The 19,075-nt window shown below is 35.1% G+C and overlaps 1 protein-coding gene across 3 annotated transcripts in view; it reads left to right on the top strand.

The window, feature by feature from the left end:
* Positions 1 to 19,075, top strand: part of Erp44 (endoplasmic reticulum protein 44) — an 80,865-nt gene that overhangs the window by 52,803 nt on the left and 8,987 nt on the right. For all 3 annotated transcript variants that reach the window (XM_027930971.2, XM_071600781.1, XM_027930972.2), the window contains 4 exons: positions 436 to 493; positions 2,593 to 2,709; positions 5,779 to 5,890; positions 6,741 to 6,882. In XM_027930971.2, coding sequence (XP_027786772.1) covers positions 436 to 493; positions 2,593 to 2,709; positions 5,779 to 5,890; positions 6,741 to 6,882 — 429 coding nt within the window. The remainder of the gene's footprint in view (positions 1 to 435; positions 494 to 2,592; positions 2,710 to 5,778; positions 5,891 to 6,740; positions 6,883 to 19,075) is intronic.

The raw sequence follows: 19,075 nt of genomic DNA, 5'->3' as shown, positions 1-19,075 counted from the left end.
TTCATCTGTTTTAGACCTATTTTTTAGAGTAAGGAGTAATAAATTTGTGATTGAATCTGACTTATAAACAAATAACATATATTTGTTTTATTAATGTTTAATTTAATTAATGTCCTTGATTCATAGTTAAAAAACAGTCTGGTGTCAGGACAGCTTTAGTGCTAAAACTTCCAATCTAAATTTATAAACTGCTAGCCATAAAAATAGCTAACTAAAAGTTTCCTTTAAAAAGTCTGCCTCAGATTAAATTTTTCTTTTAAAATGTGTACTTTTCTTGGTATTGCACGGTCTTAAGAGAAAGATGGTGGACAGGTATATATTTCAAGTCTTTATAGTTCATGCATTGCGAAATAACCAGCGTATTCTACTCCATTCAGGTGTCTTACTGCTAGGATTTTTCTTAAAATGTTATTACTGTTTTTCCCTTCCTGTTAGGGATGTTTCAAAACCAGAAAGATATAGTGGAGACAACATAATCTATAAACCACCAGGGGTAAGTTGCTATTTCTTTTTTTCTTTAATATTCTTTTTAGCTGTAGTTGGATATGATACCTTTATTTATTTATTTTTATGTGATGCTGAGGATTGTACCCAGTGCCTTATGTGCACTGGGTGTGTGCTCCACCACTAAGCTACAACCCCAGCCCCATAAGTTGCTATTTCTTAGTGTGTAAATACATCTGTAGTATAACCTATAGTTTTATATTTTTGAATGTTTGTGGAATCATAGAAACTTAGAATAGAAAGGAACTTAGAAGCACTATCTTTTGCCAATCCAAATGTTTCAAAACTACAGAAGCCTAAAGTCACACAGGCATTTATTGACAGAACTAGGATTAGGGATACCCTGATCTCTTTGGCTCTTAGAGCCACATTCAAAATATGCTTCAGTGGTCCATGATTGTCACTCTTAGTTGGATTGTACTGGCCAAATTCCTAGATCTTCTAGGGCATAAATTAATCTGGCAAGAAGGAACAGCTAGGTTGTTCTAAGTCTTGGCTAAGAAATTTTAAGTGTATCTAAATGTAAAAGTAACTGTTTAGGCCCACAACTAAGAGGAAAGAATTACAGTTTGTGTTATTTCAAATTGACCCAAAGGTCTGTCATTGCAGTTTTTTTTTTTTTAATAACATACATACAAATAGAAATCTGTGGCCATTTTTTCATTTTGATGATTTCATTTAAATGTTGCTTGCAGTATTTTGACATTGAAATTTAAAATTTTTATTTATTTGGACAATTTTTTTTGTTTGTTTCTGGCTTAGAAAACTTGTTTCCTCTTCTGAAGTCAAAACAAGAATTAGTGTTTTAGTTTATTTTCTGTTGATGTAACAAAATGCCTGAAGTTAGGTACTTTATAAAGAAAAGAAGTTTATTTAGCTTACAGTTTTAGAGGCTGGAGATCCAAGATTGGTGGCCTCATTGGTTTGGTCTTTGGTGAGGGCCCTTTTGGTTTTGTCACACATGGTAAAGGAACAGAAAGGGGAATAGCCACCTGATTTTATGGTGAGACAGGAAACCACAGACTGGTTGCTCTTTTTATAACAACTTCTCTCATAAAATCTAAACAGGGTCCTAGAATAACTACATTAATTTCTTCCTAGGACAGGGTCCCCAGTGACCTCTTTATCTTCTACCACTCCACCTGTTAAAAGGCTCTACCACCACTTATATTGAAGCACAGGACCAAAGTTCCAGCAAACAGACTCTTGGAACATACTCAAACCATATTCCAACCATGGCAGATGTGTATTTGCCTGTATTATCAGCAAATTCATTTCTTTAATAATACTTTACATAGTATCATCATAAAATTATCAAAAACCAGCCTAGTATCTCCCAATGTAATATGGTCCTTAAGAGCACAGGCTCTGTCTGGTATTAGACTGACTAGGGTTGAATATCAAAGCTGCCACCTTCTAGGTATGTTCTTCTGGAAAAGTTTCTTAGCTTCTCTGTGCTTCAGTTTGTTTTTAGTAAATCGGGGATGGTAATACTTGCCATATCAGGCTATTTGGAGGATTTAAATGAATCAGCACATTTTAAATGCCTAAAATAGTGCTTGACATAGGAATGTTACTCGGTTAATGTTGGTTATTATTTTTATCGTCATGTTAGACACTTCATAAAAATTGATTTTGAATGAATGTGGAAACAATTTTGTAGGTAATTAATTTTAGAGATACCCATCTCTTAGATCTGTGTAGCATCTTTTACAGGCTTTTTCACTATCCAAATTTTCTTCTAACATTTTTAACTTTTAAGGAATAGCTTAATTTATTCATACAGATAATTTTTCTTCTCAAAATGCTCGCCTGCCTTTGGTGAAGATACTTGTAGTTAATTATCTTAAATCCAAGGGAAAGCAGAAGGTTTATACGTCATAGGTTGTATTATCAAGTTCCTGATAATCACAGAATTATCTTTTTTAACCATCTATGACCTTCTTTCTCAGAAGTTCCATGTTTTATGTTTCTTTTATATCTCCTGTTGATTTTCTGGGTTCATATGTGCATTTTAAAAATGTGTTTTTGTCAGCACAGGTTAGTTTACTTGATTTATTTATTTTTTTCCCCCTGTTTTTATTACAGCATTCTGCTCCAGATATGGTGTACTTGGGATCTATGACAAATTTTGACCTGACTTACAATTGGATTCAAGATAAATGTGTTCCTCTTGTCCGAGAAATAACATTTGAAAATGGAGAGGTATGGGCTTTTGTGTGTGGTGTATGTGTGTGTGTGTGTGTGTGTGTGTGTTTTATATGTGTGAACGAACAAACTTTCTCTGCCCTTGTGCTATTTTAATACAGTTTCCAGTTGTAAAAATTACACAGTGAACACAATTGTATTGAAGCTATTTCCATAATATATAGGCCAGTAATTTTCCACTTCTGCTATCCCAGAACCCCTCTGTTGCAGTAATGAATAGTTCAGTGTAGCCTTGAAAATGGGTTTGAAAATACTTGGATAACTCTGATACCAACCCATTGGTTGAGGGTCCTTGTTAAAATGGATGGTCTTTAGAAACAATGCTTTGTGAATTTGAGTTACAGTGAATAATCTTTTACCATTAAAAGGTTTTTTGGTTCCTGTCTTCTTAAAAGAAATAGAAACAATTGAATTGTTAATCTTCATCTTTTACATTTTGATCTTATCCTTGATTTTGAAAGAGAGGGTAGATTAGACTCTTTCACTCTTTCAGCATATAGTTTATTAAATGAATAAATGTCCCTGGTTCTTTTCTCAGTTCTGTAATCCTCATATGTATTTAGCTGAGTAACTTACATTTTTTTTTTTTATTACATTAGCTCATGTAGTCATCAGAGGCTCAAAAATTTTTGTATTCTTTTGTGTGTGTGGGGGGGGGTCAGTTCTTATAGGAGTTATCTCAAACAGAATTCAAAGATTTAGACCTGGAAAGTCTTAAAACAGTGTCTCGCCTTTCCTCATGTGGTAGTTGGCACATTTAATAATTCTTGAGACTTACTGTATGTTGTAACCAACCAGCTATAAGTCACTTAAAGATTTGCTTCATTAAACTGGTTGTCTTAATATCTTCCTGAATCTTATAAAATTTGTGTGGTAAAGAAAATGCTGGTGTGGGCACAGATTAATTAGGAAGCTAAGGAAGTATAAATTATTAGCTACTATGTAAATATTTGACTTTAGCAAATTAATTGACATATATGTTTTCCACTACTAATCTATTGTTCATACTTTAAAAAATAATGCAGTCCTTTTTTAAAAAAAGATTTTTGGATATTGACAGAGCTTTATTTTATTCATTTATTTATATGTGGTGCTGAGAATTGAACCCCGTGCCTCACTCATGCTAGGCAAGTGGCCTACCACTGAGCCACAACCGCAGCCCCCATCCATACATTTCTTGAGTCTAATAAAATACTATACATGCTTTTACTTTTACTCTCCTGGCTCTTAAATTTCCTCAGAAGTAACTGCTGAGTCTTCTTTTTGAATTTATTCAGTAATATCCGTTTTTTCATTTTTTTGTCATTTGTTGATTGAATATTATTGTGTACAAAAATCTGTGAGGAAAAAAAAAGAGAAATAAGATTGTCTTCAAGGGGCTTTCAATCCATTATTTTGAGTGTACAGATAACATCAGTAAATACATGCCCTGTACCACATGCGGATCACTGAGAAAATGTTCTTGGAGTTTACAAGAGAGCATTCATTTCTACCTTTAGAGATGGGGCAGAATCTAGGAATGCTTTCAAGAAGAGGCATTCAGCCCTGAAATGAAGTGCTAAAGGAAATGGAGGATTAGGAGGAGGGGTTGGAGAGGAGAGGACTGTGCATTAATTTGTTTAAGGTGGTGATTAGACTGATAGGGAGATATTAAGCAGGTAGCGGGAAACCTAGGCTTAAATTATGGATTGGAGCTAGGCTTTTATATAGCTAAGGGACCAGTTAGAACTGGTGATTGAAGTTGTTGAACTAGGTGAGGTGCTTCAACTAGAGCAGAAACCATGGGGAGTAGTGTCAGTTAATGAGTGGGAGAAAGAAAAAATGTGATCCCAAGAAATAAAAGATGAGAAAGAAGACATTTTAAGTTAGCTTACCAAAAGTTAATGTGACACCAGGGCCTGGGAGATGGGGAAAATGGGGAATGACTGCTAACAGGTACAGGGTTTTTGTTTGTTTGGGAGCGATAAAAATGGTCTGGAATTAATGGTGATGTTTGCACAACTGTGTAAATGTAATAACCACCAAACTGTGCACTTAAAAATGGTGAATTTTATGGTATGTAAACCATATCTCAATTCAAATAACACTCAGTTTTTCATAAATGTGGCAAGAAACTTAATAATATGTCCTATGTACAAGTGAAACAGGCTTAAACATGGGAATAGGAACCAGAAGGAAACATTTGTCCTAGAAGGTAGGTCCTAGTTTATTTTTTTAGGATAAAGATCATTTTTGCTTTATACTAAAGCAGTTACTAAATTAGAGAGATTCTCAAAAGGATAGCTAATAGAAATAATTCTGTCATTGAGTCCCTTTTTGAACTCCGTGAGTGAGAACTTAACATTTGTTAGGGAGAATAAATGATTAAAATCCTATTTGTCCATCATACTTGTATTCTCCACTAACAATAAGATTTTGTACTATAGTGTGTGTATATATTAGGGGGGTTGTAAAAAATACATCTATATAGGGGTAGGTATTTGTTAATAATGTTGGTAAATTGTGTATTGGTTGAAAACTGACTATATTATGGAGTGTTTTTTGTTTGTTACTCTAAATAAAACACTTTTTGGCTTTGGATAGTTCTCATATAAGTGGAATGATTTTTGTAATAAACCTTAAAATAAGTGTAAGTTTGCTTACTTATTGCTTATACACTCAGTTTTTCAGTTTTGCCTGTGAAGAATGAAAAGATATATCATGTTTACTCCTAAATTGTCATCATGATAAAGAACTAGCATAGTTCTTTCTTTGGTCAACTCCAAATGCCACAGCGTGAGTTGGGTGCTCCCTAATACCCTCACATGCAATACTAGCTAAAGGATCAGCCAAGGGAGTTTGATCAGTCCTGCGACAGAGCAGGGCAAGTGGGTCTGGAGTGTCTGGGTACTTGGGGTGGAGAAGATGTGAATTCATTCTTCCTTTAGGGCTTATATTTATTTACACCTTCAGACTTTTCCCCCCTGAAATATTGCAACTATTTTGTTACATGGGTTGGGCAGAGGGTTGTTCCTCTAAAGAAAATAGCTGGAACTAATGATTCTTATTTAATGCATCTCTCTGCAGGAATTGACAGAAGAAGGACTGCCTTTTCTCATACTCTTCCACATGAAAGAGGATACAGAAAGTTTAGAAATATTCCAGACTGAAGTAGCCCGGCAATTAATAAGTGAAAAAGGTAGACAGATTAAGGTGTTTATTTTCATCCTTTCTTTCTCTTTTTGATCTTTCTCCCTACCCTTCCCATTACATTTATATCCACATAAACATTTGGGTTAAAAGCTTAACAAGTGTTGGGCATAGTGGTGCACTTCTGTTTATGTTTCCTGCAGCATGTTTATTTTAGAAAAATCAAAGAGCTTGAAAAGTAGGGTCTTGGGTCAACAAAATTAGTTTATCTTTTCCCTGTGTTTAGATGCTTGTCTGACATCTTTTCTAATAGACAATTCCAGAGATATTACTGATTCACACTAATTTTTCAATGGAAGAAAGTTGAGTAGCCATCCAGATTTCTCAAAAATATCTAAACAGAATTTGAGGCATCAACAGCTTCCCCTCTGTGATTAGGGAAGAAAGTCAAATAAAATAACAGCACTATATGAAGCTACCCATTAGTCACTTAGTAAATATTTTTGAGGTTGAATTAAATTAAAAATCTGCCAGTAGGGGCTGTAAGGAGCTGGAATGAAGATGATCTTTTGGGAACAGTTCATGTATCTTTGTAGGAACTCCCTGCCCAGACCTGGATAATCTTCAGAGCTAATGATTGCCCACTTAAAGAAAATAAAAAGTTCACCATAATATTTGAGTTTTTAAAATCATTTCTAAGGAAATTATACTCTCTACCCTGAAAATTAGAATTAAAATCCTACCTCTTTTTTAAATGTTATAGTATTTAGATTTTAGTTTTTCTGATCTGTTACTCAAAAGAATATTTTTGTTTGTTTGTTATGTCATTTTTTGTTTATAATCATACGAGAATACAATGAAGAAATTCTAATCTATTCAAAATTTTATTTCTTTCAAAGGTACAATAAACTTTTTGCATGCAGATTGTGACAAATTTAGACATCCTCTTCTGCATATACAGAAAACTCCTGCAGATTGTCCTGTAATAGCTATTGACAGCTTTAGGCACATGTATGTTTTTGGAGACTTTCAGGATGTATTGTAAGTATTCATTTTGCTTTTTAAAAAATTACTGATATTTGTCTCAAAATTGAATTTAAAACAATTGTTTTAATATTTCAAATAATCCCATGTTGTAACAGTAATATTTGTTAATTGGGTTGAAGAAGTTGGACTGAACTTCTTTTTACTATACAGCATGGAATAATTGACTATGAGAATTTTGATAGATCCTTGTAGATGCACCAGTATTAAATTATTGGGATTTGTGAGTAATGTTGGGGTGATTGATGATTAATGCTTTGGAACTAATCTCTGAAAGAAAATTTATGTTCTGTGAAAAATTAGCTTTGCATTGAGTTTGGTCTTTATCAGCCCACACCAAGGAAATCAGTTATAATCCTAGGTTAGGTTAAAGGAAGTTGGTAATATTCCTTTTCACTTGTGACTCCACCTAGCAAGAACTTTAGGAATGTGTGTATGTGTGTGTGTGTGTGTGTGTGTGTGTCACAATTTTGTTCTCTCTAGGTAATTCTAGTGGCATACTATGAAACTAGTATGAACCTTTCCAAGAATAGGTAAAGTTTCTGGCTCTATTCTCAGATGTTCATAGTATGAAAATAAATGTGTAAGCCTTTTAATTGCTACAGGTACTGAATATTTATCACCTTTCAGAGATGTTAAAGACAATGATTAAAAATGGAACTATTTCTTTTTTAAAATTATTTTTATTTTAGAAAAAAATTTATAGTTGTAGATGGACAGATGCCTTTATTTTATTTGTTTATTTTTATGTGGTGCTAAGGATCAAACCCAGTGCCTCACACATGCTAGGCAAGTGCTCTGCCACTGAGCTACAGCCCCAGCCCAGAATTATTTATTAGTATATGGAAAAATTTAAGCAATCAGCTTAGACTTTCTCTTTTAAAATTTTGTTTAAATGCCTTTTTTTTTTATCTTAAAAGTCTAGATTGCACAGAGAGGATAATTTTAAGTCCTATCTCAGAATGAATCACCTCACAGGCTTCTAAACATTCCAGTAGAGATGTGATTGTTAGAAGATTTTCAGTCCTAAAACTGCATTAGAGGCCAACAGTTGAGTCCTGACAATTGAGTCCTGGCAAGTCAAGTCATTAAACTTCTCTGTTCTGTTTTTTTTTTTTTTTTGGTACATAAAATATGGTTGATGGTACCACCTTCCTGATGAGATTTTTTTTTTTTAATTAATGAGGGGCACTGGTTGTGTTATAAACTATGAAGTCATGAGAAATCTTTTTTTTTTTTTAGTATTTGGTGGACACAACATCTTTGTCTGTATGTGGTGCTGAGGATCGAACCCGGGCCGCACGCATGCCAGGCAAGCGCGCTACCGCTTGAGCCACATCCCCAGCGCCCATGAGAAATCTTAATTGGGCTTGCTTTACCTGTACTCAGAGAAATGGTTGTGTTGTAAACCATAAACCAGTATCATATCTTACTTGACTTTTTAACCTACATTCAAAAGGATAAATTTAGCCTATTAATTCACTAAATATTTATCTAGGTTTTCTATATGACAGCCGTTGTAGTAGGATTTAAAGTCATACTTAGATCAGATCCTCTGAAGCCTGGGGCTGGCCTAGTGCTAGGGCTGGTGAGGACCCTTCATCTCTCAGGACTGTTCTGCAGCCTAGGATAATGGATGCTGGCCTGGTGCCAGGAACCACTGGGGCTGACTTGTATAGCCTGGGTCAGCTGATGACAGCCTATAGGTTTAGGTCCAAAAGGATGGCCCAAGTCCTGTAGCACAGCCTGAAACCTGGGTCTTCAGGGGCAATCTGGAGCTCAGATCTGTTGGGGCTGGTCTAGCACAGATCTAATGGGATAAGTCTGGATGTGGGGGCCAGCCAGTGCTGGGGCCATTCCAGAACCTTAAGCTGCTTGGGTTGACCTGGCACTGGGCCAGAGACAGAGCTGGACCTGGTCCCTCAGGGGCTGGCTAGGTGTTAGGCATACCTGCAGGGATAAATAAAGCCTTACTTCTTCACATATGCAGACATCAGCATAAAGCAACAGAAAATGTGAAGAACCAAGTCAACAAGAAGTGTGGGAAATCAGCTAAAGAACACAATAATCTCGCAGTTACTGACACCAAAGAAAGAGAGATATATGAACTCCCTGACAAAGAATTGTTTTCAGGTGGCTTAGTGAACTTCAGGAAAATAACAGAGAAATAATTCAGTGAAATTCAGAAAACAATAAGAGACCAAAATTTGAGAAAATCAACAGAGATTGAAATTACATATGTCAAAAAAAAAAAAAAAAAAAAATCAGCCAGGCATGGTGGTGCACACCTGTAATCCCAGAGACTCCAGAGGCTTGAGGCAGGAGGATCACAAGTTCAAAGCCAGCCTCCATGACATAGCAAGGCCCTAAGCAACTTAGCAAGACCCTGTCTCTAAAACTAAATAAGAAAGACTGGGGATGTGGCTTAGTGGTTAAGTGTCTCTGGGTTGAATCCCTGATATGAGAGAGAGAGGGGGTGGGGGAGGGAGAGAGAGAGAGGGAGAGAGAGAGAAAAAAAAGAAAAGGAAAGGAAAGAAACAGAGAAAGAGGGAGGCAGAAATTCTGAAGCTGAAGAACACACAAAGAAACTTGCCAGGTAAGATGGCACATGCCTATAATCCCAGTGTTTTGTGAGGCTGAGACAGGCAAGTTCAAAGCCAGTAAAGCCAGTCTCAGCAATGATGAGGCACTAAGCAACTCAGTGAGAACTTGTCCCTAAATAAATACAAAATAGGGCTGGGGATGTGGCTCAGTGGTTGAGTGCCCCTGATTTCAATCCCTGGTCCCTGCCAACCCCCTCAAAAGAACTCAAATACACCCTAATGTTGCACCTTAAGGAACTACATAAAGAAGAAAAACCCAAGCCCAAAGTTTAGAAGGAAAAAATAATAAAGATCAGAGCAGAGTAGACTATAAAAATAATAGAAAAGATTAATGAAAACAAGACTTGGATTTTTTTAAAATATTTTTTTAGTTGTTGATGGACCTTTATTTTATTTATTTACATATGGGGGCTAAGAATTGAACCCAGTGCCTCACACATGCTAGGGAAGCCTCCTCCACTGAGCTACAACCCCAGCCCCAAGACTTGGGGAGATAAACAAAATTGAAAAGCCTTTAGCTAAACTAATAAAGAGTGAAGATTCAAATAAATGAAATTACAGATGGACAGTAGAGATATTACAAGTAATACTATAGAGATACAAAGGTAAAGAGACTACTGGGAACAATTTTGTGCCAACAAATTAATAATTTAGAAGAAACTGACAAATTTCTATATACATGCAACCTACCAAGGCTGAATCATGAAGAAATAGAAAATCTTAGCATATCAGTAATGAGTAAGGAGATTGAATCAGTAATAAAAAGTCTTCCATCAAAGAATAGCCCTGAACCTGATGGATTTCCTGATAAGTGCTACAGATATTTAAAGAACTAATACCAGTCCTCCCCAAACTCTACCCAAAAATTGAAGAAAGGAGGTATTTCATATCTCATTTTACAAGGCTAGCCTTACCCTGATAACCAATATCAGACATGGATACTAGAAAAAATTATAAGGTAATATTCTTGATGAATATAGATACAACATCCTCAACCACATAACAAATGAGAGAGCCCAACAGTACATTCATTCATTTATATTCAATTGATTTTCAACAAAGGTGCTAAGAATACACAGTGAGGAAAGGACCATCTGCTCAATAATGGTGCTGGGAAATGTTGGGAAATACTGGGTATCCATATTGCACGAGAATGAAATTAGATCCTCATGTTGTACAATACAGAAACATCACATCAAAATCGATTAAAGACAAAACATAAAGCCTGAAAACTAAAACCACTTGAAGAAAATGTGGGGGGAAGCTTCATGATTTTGTGGATATGATTCCAAAAGCAGAGAGAGCAAAAGTAAAAAGAAACAAATTGAATTATATTAAACTAAAAAACATGCACAGTAAAGGAAATAGCTTAATAGAAAATGGGCAAAGCATATGATTTTTAGTTTTGGTACCAGGGTTACTGAACCACTGAGCCACATCCCCAGCCCTTTTTTAATGTTTATATTGAAATAGGGTCTAACTTAGGGACACCCTAAGTTCCTGAGGTTGGTCTTGAAATCTTCCTGCTTCAGCCTCCTGAGTCACTGGGATTACAGGTGTGTGCCACTGCACCTGGTATATATTTTAAGTTTTCAAAAAATAAATTGCTTCTTTAATTTTCTCCCTTAGGTGACTGATTTCCCCTCTAGACACTGTTCCCTCGATCATTTATTTTTAAATTGTGAAGAGGTACATTCTGTGTGAGCTACAAACTAAACCTATGTGAACAGTTGTTAATGTTAAAATCGAATAAAACGTGTAGTAAATTGAGGCTGATACATTTAATGGCTTATATAAGTTATTGTGCTGCATGGTAATTAAGGCTTAAATGATAAGCAGTTTCCATATATTATTATAATTACTTTTCCTTAGTAACTCAGAATATCTGGGGGTCATCTAGAGGAAGTATGATTGTGGTGAAGAAGTGGATTTATGGGGCAGAGTCTACTCCCTTGACAGAGGTGGGCATTGGGAGGTGGTTACCACTGTTCTATGTTTACCTCTTCTTTGTTTCAGAGAAATTAGGCTCAGTAAAGCAAAGTAACTTATAAGGCATCACAACTAATTAGTAATAAAGCTAGGGTTCACAGAGTATATTGAATCCCAAAGTTCTAAATCCATGACACTGCATGAAAACAGTGACATTTTCAGCACCTGTAAAAGGCAGTGTCAGTATGCATGTGGAAGAATTTTAAAAAGCCACTACTTACTAGTACCTGGAACTAGATCACAGCTCTATGAATCCTTGATGGTTTTTGTTTGTTTGTTTGTTTGTTTTTTGGTATTGTTTGAACAGATTGGTTTCCTGCCAAATCTAAATGAAGGTTTTATATGGAGATAGGAAAAGATTGGAGATAATTTCTGAACTTATAGTCAGGTATAGGAGTGTTCTATAGCCCTGAGAGAAGAATAGATGATGGGATATTGTGTGAGACTGCTGAAAACTTAAAGAAAAAAATTTTAACAATTATGGCCAGACAGCTAAAACAGTTCTTAACTATTTCTGGAGTCTAAGTGATAGGAGAAACAGCAACAATAGGACAGATTCCAGGTCAAGTAGTACCTGATGGGAAGATTTTTGTTACTGTCAGAACCATCCTAAAATGTGATAGGTTACTCTAATGATAATGAGTTCCCTACCTCTGGGCTGTAGGTCATTTTTCCCAAATTACTGAATCACTGTAAAATTATTCTTATAATTCTTCCAACTAATCAGTCTGGGAAGTTTGCTATAGCTTATTGGCTATGTTAATGGCAGCAGGAGTTTGTGATGAGCAAATTGGAAAAGGGCAGCAAAATTAAAATGAGGTGGTAGGGGACAGGTATCTTACTAATACAGCAGTTTGGTTATCCATTGTGACAAATTAACCTGCTTCTTTGACCTCTGAGAGAGCAAGCCAGAAATTGGAGTTACAAAGAACTCAGAATAGGTAGAAGAAGAAATTCAAGTCAATTTATCATTAAGGCCTGTTTTTTTTTTTTTTTTTATGTATAACACAAAGAAGATTTTTTTATTTTTATTTATTTATTTGTTTGTTTATTTTGTGGTGCTGAGGATTGAACCCAGGGCCTTGTGCATGAAAGGCAAACACTCTACCAACTGAGCTATATCCCCAGCCCCAAAGGCCTGTTTTTAACTTTTTGTTTCATATTTTTATTGGTACATTATAATTGTACATAGTGATGGAATTTTTTCTTACATGTTCATACATGCACACACTGTAACAATACAATTTGGCTAGTATCAATCCCCAGTGATTTCCCTTTCTCTATCCTCTTCCCTCCCGCTGGTTCCTTTTATCTGTGGATGTCCCTTTGATTTTCATGAGGTCTCCCCACTCACCTTTCTTTTCCTTTTTCTTTTCTAACTTCCACGTATGAGAGAAAGCATACAATCCTTGACTTTCTGAGTATGGCTTATTTTGCTTTAACATAATGTTCTCAAATTTCATGCACAGACAATCATATTTATATATTCATATTCCATCCTATATTTTCTTTTTTAAAAATATTTATTTTTTAGTTGTAGGTGGACACACAATATCTTTATTTCACTTTTACATGGTTCTAAGGATCGAAACCAGTGCCCACATGTGCCAGATGAGTGCTCCACCACTGAGCCCCAGCCCCACATTTTCTTTGTCCATTCATCCATTGATGAACACCTCGGCTTGTTCCACAGTTTTGGCTGTTGTGAATAGGGCTTCAAAAAAACATGGGCATGCTTGTATGCTATAGTATGCTGACTTTATTTCTTTTGGATAAAAACTGAGGAGACATTTAGGTGGGTCATGTAGTGGTTTCATTCCTGGTCTTTTGAGGAACCTCCATACTGATTCCATAGTGGTTATTACTGATTTGTAATCTCACCAACAGTGTAAAAGTATTTCTTTTTCTTCACCTTATCCAGCATTTATTATTTTGTATTCTTGACGGCTTGCATTCTAACTAGAGTCAGCTGAAAAATGTAGTTTTGGTTTCATTTTCCTAATTGCTACTAGTGTTTGAATGTTGTTTTTTTTCCATAAATATTTGTTGGTCATTTGTATTTCTTTTGAGAAGTATTTATTTAGTTCATTTGCCTATTTATTAATTGGTAACTTGAAGTTTGGGGGGTGATTTTGAGTTCTTTATATATTCTCAATATTAATTGTTTGTCAGAAGAGTAGCTAGCAGAGATTTTTCTCCAATTCTGTAGGTTCTCTCTTCACATTCTTGTTTCCTTTGCTGTGCTGACGCCTTTTAATGTGATGCATCCCATTTATTAATTCTTGGTATCATTTCCTGAGCTTTAGGGGGTCTTATTGAGAAAGTCGTTGCCAGCACCTGTTGAGTGTTGGCCCTGCATTTTCTTCTAGGGGTTGCATAGTTTCTGGTTTAATTCCTAGATCTTTGATTCATTTTGAGTTGACTTTTGTGCAGGGTGACAGAGAAAGAATCAAGTCCCATTCTACATATGGTTAATCAGTTTTCCCAACACCATTTGTTTTAAAGTCTGTTTTCTCTAATGTTTGTTTTTGGCTATTTTGTTAAGGATCAGATGATTGTATCTGTGTGGGTTTGTCTCTCTGTCTTCTCTTCTGTACCATTGGTCTTTGTATCTGCTTTTATGCCCGTACCATGCAGTTTTTGTTACTATAGTTCTGCAATATAATTTGATGATGCCTCTAGCATTGCCTATTTTGGTTTAGAATTGCTTTGGCTTTTCTAGGTTTTTTTTTTCCCCTTCCAGATGAGCTTTAGAACTCTTTTATCTTGGGGCTGGTGTTGTGGTTCATTGGTTGAACACTTGCCTCACACGTGTGAGGCACTGGGTTCTATCCTCAGCACCACATAAAAATAAATAAACAAAATAAAGGGAAAAAAAGAACTGTTTTATCTTGTTCTGGGAAGACTGTCATTGGTATTTTGATGCAGATTGCATTGAAACTGTAATATGAAGACCTCTTCTAACTCTTGAGAATTTAGTTTGTGTTCATCACCTAATATACCCTTCCTCCACCCCCACTCCACGCCCCATTCTGAGGGTTTTCTTAAGTGGAAAAAAAATAGGTACTGATAGAATTTCTTAAAAGGCACGTTTTGTTTATCTTATATTTTTATTATTATCTCTTGTTATATGGATCACTTTGTTACAGATTAGTAGGCATTCAATAAATGTTCTGATTAATTTGCTTTTAGTTTAGTTGCTTATTACAATACTAAGAGTTTGAGTACTTTGAACACTTGTGTCTTCACATCTGGAACTGTAGTAATATTTATAAGTTACTCATTTATCCTACCATTGCTACCTCTCCTGTTCATTTTGATTTTCTGAATATGCCTTTTGTCAGCCACTGGAGAATACAGTGGCCCCATCCCTAAATACCATTCTCATTCTTATTCTCTTATACTTATCACACAACTGACACTTATTATCTACATATTAGTGATTTGTATTTTATAAGTCATTTCAAATCTGAGGAATAAGTTAAATTATCCCTGTTTGCAGATGATATGATCTTATGCAGGTTGGGCATTCTTTATCCAAAAATTTGAAATCTAAAACGCTCCAAAATCCAAACTTTTTGAATGCCGATATGATACTCAAAATGTTTCAGATTTTAAAGCATCTCAATTTTTGCATTTTCAGATTAGGGATGCTTGATATATTTTATCTTATTTGTCCTGACAGCAAAATGGACATCAAGTGCTAATAGCCAGACAATGTACTAGCCTTAACTTATACAGTGTATGTGTCAGGTAATATCTCCACCTCTTAATAAACAAATCTCTGAGAAATTTAGTAATTGGAGTAAAGAAGCAATATAGCATAATGGTAAAGAACTAAAACTGTTGGCACAGACTGCTTAGGCTTGAATTCCATCCTGTTACCTACTACCTATATCACCTTGGGCAATTTACTTGGCACCTCTATGCCTTGGAAACTGTCATGATGTCTACTTCATAGGATTGTAAGCATTAAGTGAATATGTGTGTGTGTGTGTGTGTGTGTGTGTATATATATATATATATGTATGTGTGTGTGTGTGTGTGTATATATATATATATATATATATATATATATATATATATATATGAAAAGCATCTGATGAATGAAGTGCTATCCATTATGATTAAAGATAATAATATATATATATTCAAACCCAAGTCTGTCAGACTATTAAAAAAATGCAACAAAGTTGAATAAAGCTGTCATTCTTGTTTTATGAACCAGAAATCTGAAATTGAAAGAGTTTAAACATCCTGAGTGGCAAAATTATGGTGTGTCTTACACCATAATACATTCAATAAGTTTGTACTGTGCTATTTATAAGTTGATTAAAAATTATCACGTAATGTTGGGAAACTAAATTCGATACTATATAAAAAAGATAACATGTCACAACCGACTGGACTTTATCGAAAGCATAAAAGGCAGATTTAATATTCATAATTCAGGGCTGAAGCTGTGGCTCAGTGGTAGAGCACTTGCCTAGCATGTGTGAGGCACTGGGGTCGATTCTCAGCACCACATATAAATAAATGAATAAAATAAAGGTCCATATATCTAAAAAATATATTTTAAAAAAACATTCATATTTCAGCTTATTAATGAACAAATAGGAAAAATCACATGATCACATGGTAGATGAAGAAAAAATTTTTTTAAAAAATGCAACATTTATTTCTGATTTATTTTATTTTTTTTAAATACTTTAGGAAATAGAGTTCTGAAAACTTTTTCTTTTTTAGAGAGAGAGAGAGAATTTTTTAATATTTTATTTTTAGTTTTCGGTGGACACAACATCTTTGTATGTGGTGCTAAGGATCAAACCCGGGCCACACGCATGATAGGCAATCGCACTACCGCTTGAGCCACATCCCCAGCACTAAAAAAAAAAAGCCCAGCAAACTAGGAATATAAGGAAACTTATAAGGATAACCAGAAGAAATAGGCTCATTCCTAGATCCATACAAGACTAAAACATGAACAAATAGAATATCCCATCAGGCTAATAAAAAGTAAGGAAATTGAATCATTAGTAAAAAGTCTCCCATTTAAAAACAATAACAAAAACAATGACTTCATTACTGAGTTTTGCCAAACATTTAAAGAAGAAGTAATGCCAGTCCTTCTGAAACTCTTCCCAAAAATTGAGGAGTAAAAGCTTCCAAACTCATTTTGTGGGGCCAGCAGTCCATGGTATCAAAGCCAGACAAGGACACTGCAAGAAAAGAAAATTATAGACCAGTAGTATCCTTGATGAACTTAGATACAAAAATTCTTCTCAGAATCCTAGCAAACTAAATTCAACAGGGCATTAAAAGGTTCATTTGCCATAATCTAGTAGGATTTAAACCTGGGTTGGAAGGGGAGATAGTTCAACAAAATAAATTAATAATTGTGATATACTACATTAACAGGATGAAAGATGAGAACCAGATCATCTCAGTAGATGCAGAAAACTATTCAACAGAACTTAACATTCTCTCAAGATAAAAATGCTCACCAAATTATGTATGCAAAGAATATACCTCAGTGTAATAAATAATAAAGCTCGTGTACAACTAGCTCATAGTAAAGATTCTACTCCATGGTGAAAAGTCGAAAGCTTTTCTTTTCCTCTAGGATTAGGATTAAGACAAGGATACTTCTTCTCACCACTTCTATTCCATGTAGTACTGGAAGTCCTAGCCAGAGCAATTGATAAGAGAAAGAAGAGAGCCAGGTGTGATGGCACATGCCTGTAATCCCAGCAGCTCCAGATACTGAGGCAGAAGGATCACAAATTTAAGGCCAGCCTGCTAAATTAGTAAGACCGTGTCTCTTATGTGTGTGTGTGTGTGTATGTGTGTGTGTGTATGTGTGTGTGTGCGTATTTAAAAAGGGATGGGGATGGGGTTGTAGCTCAGTGATGGTAGAGCACTTCTAGGTTCAGTTCTTGTTCTGCAAAACAAAAACAAAACAGAAAAATGAAAAAAGAAAAAGAAGGTGATGATAGACTAGTGAATTGAAAACTATAAAATATTGCTGAACAAAATCAAAGATGACACAGTGAAATGGGAGGATATCTGATGATTGTGGATTAGAATTAATAATGTTAAAATGAAAAATGTACCCCAAACAACGTATAGATTCTATGCAGTTCCTACCAAAATTCCAATGATTTTTCCCCCCAGAAATAGAGAAAACAACAAAAGATCTTGAGTAGACAAAGCAATCTTGAGCAAAAACCAAAATGCCATAGGTATCACACTACTTGGCTTCAAAATATACTCTAGAGCTGTAATAATCAAAATAGCATGGTACTTGCATGAAAACAGACATAGAACAATGAAAGAGAACAGAAAGCCCAGAAATAAATCTGCTCATTTGTGGTCAGTTGAATTTTTTAACAGGTGCTAACAGCACACAGTGGTGGCAAGGGCACTCTGTTCAATAAATGGTGCTGGGAAAAGTAGAAGGAAACTAGATATCCATAAGAAGAAGAATGAATGTAGACCTTTATATCACACCATACACAAACATCAACTTGAAATAGATTGAAGACTTAAGACCTGAACTGTAAAATTACTAGAAGAAATATAGGGGGGAAAGCTCCATTACATTGGCCCAGGCAACAGTTTTGTGTATATCACCCTAAAAGCACAGGCAGCAAAGACAGAGACAAGTGGGATTGCATCAATATAAAGAGCTGTTTGCACAGCAAACAACTTACAGAATGAAGAGACAGCCTATGAAATAGGACATAATATCTGCAAACCACATACCTGATAAATGATTAATATCCAAAATATCTGAGGAACACAGTAATTAGAAAACAACCTGATTAACAAGTGAGCAAAGGATCTGAACATTGTCAAATGAAGACATAGAAGTGGCCAACAGATATGAAAAAAATATTCTCAAAACAAGTTATCAAGAAAATGGAAATTAAAACTACATGGAGACATTGACTTCACATCTGTTAGAACAGCTGTTTTCACAAAGACAACAAGTGCTAGCATAGAGAAAAGGGAATATAAATTAGTATAGTCATTAATGGTATGAAGTATAGTATAAGTATGAAGTATCCTTTAAAAAAAAAAAAAAAAAGCCCTATGATCCAGCAATTGCACCTCTGGTTATATATCCAAAGGAAACGAAATCAGTAATTCAAAGAGGTGTCCACACTCCCATGTTCATTGCCTCATTATTCATGATAACTAAGATATGGAATCAGCCTTAGTTACATGACCTGATGAATAGATGAAGAAAATATGGTGTATACATACACAGTGAATAAGAGATCCTGGTATTTTTGACAACATTGATGAACCTGAAAGACGTTATATTAAGTGAAAAAAGCCAGTCACAGACAAATATTACATGATTTCACATTATGAGAGTGTATAACACTTGAACTCCTAGAAGTGAGAAGTGAAATGAGTGGTGTTTACCACGGGGTAGGGGAATTAGGGAGTTTTAAAAAAAAAGAAAACTTCCACTATCTTACAAAGGGCATCTATAAATAACCCATACCTAATATTCAATAGTGAAAGACTGAATGCTTTTCTTAAGGTTGAAAACTACCATTCCTATTCAGTATTGTGCCAGAATGCCT

This window comes from Marmota flaviventris, chromosome 13 (genome assembly GCF_047511675.1).
Source record: "Marmota flaviventris isolate mMarFla1 chromosome 13, mMarFla1.hap1, whole genome shotgun sequence".
NCBI lineage: Eukaryota > Metazoa > Chordata > Mammalia > Rodentia > Sciuridae > Marmota > Marmota flaviventris.
The sequence above is the reverse complement of the archived record's forward strand: the minus strand, read 5'-3'. Positions and strand labels throughout refer to the sequence as shown.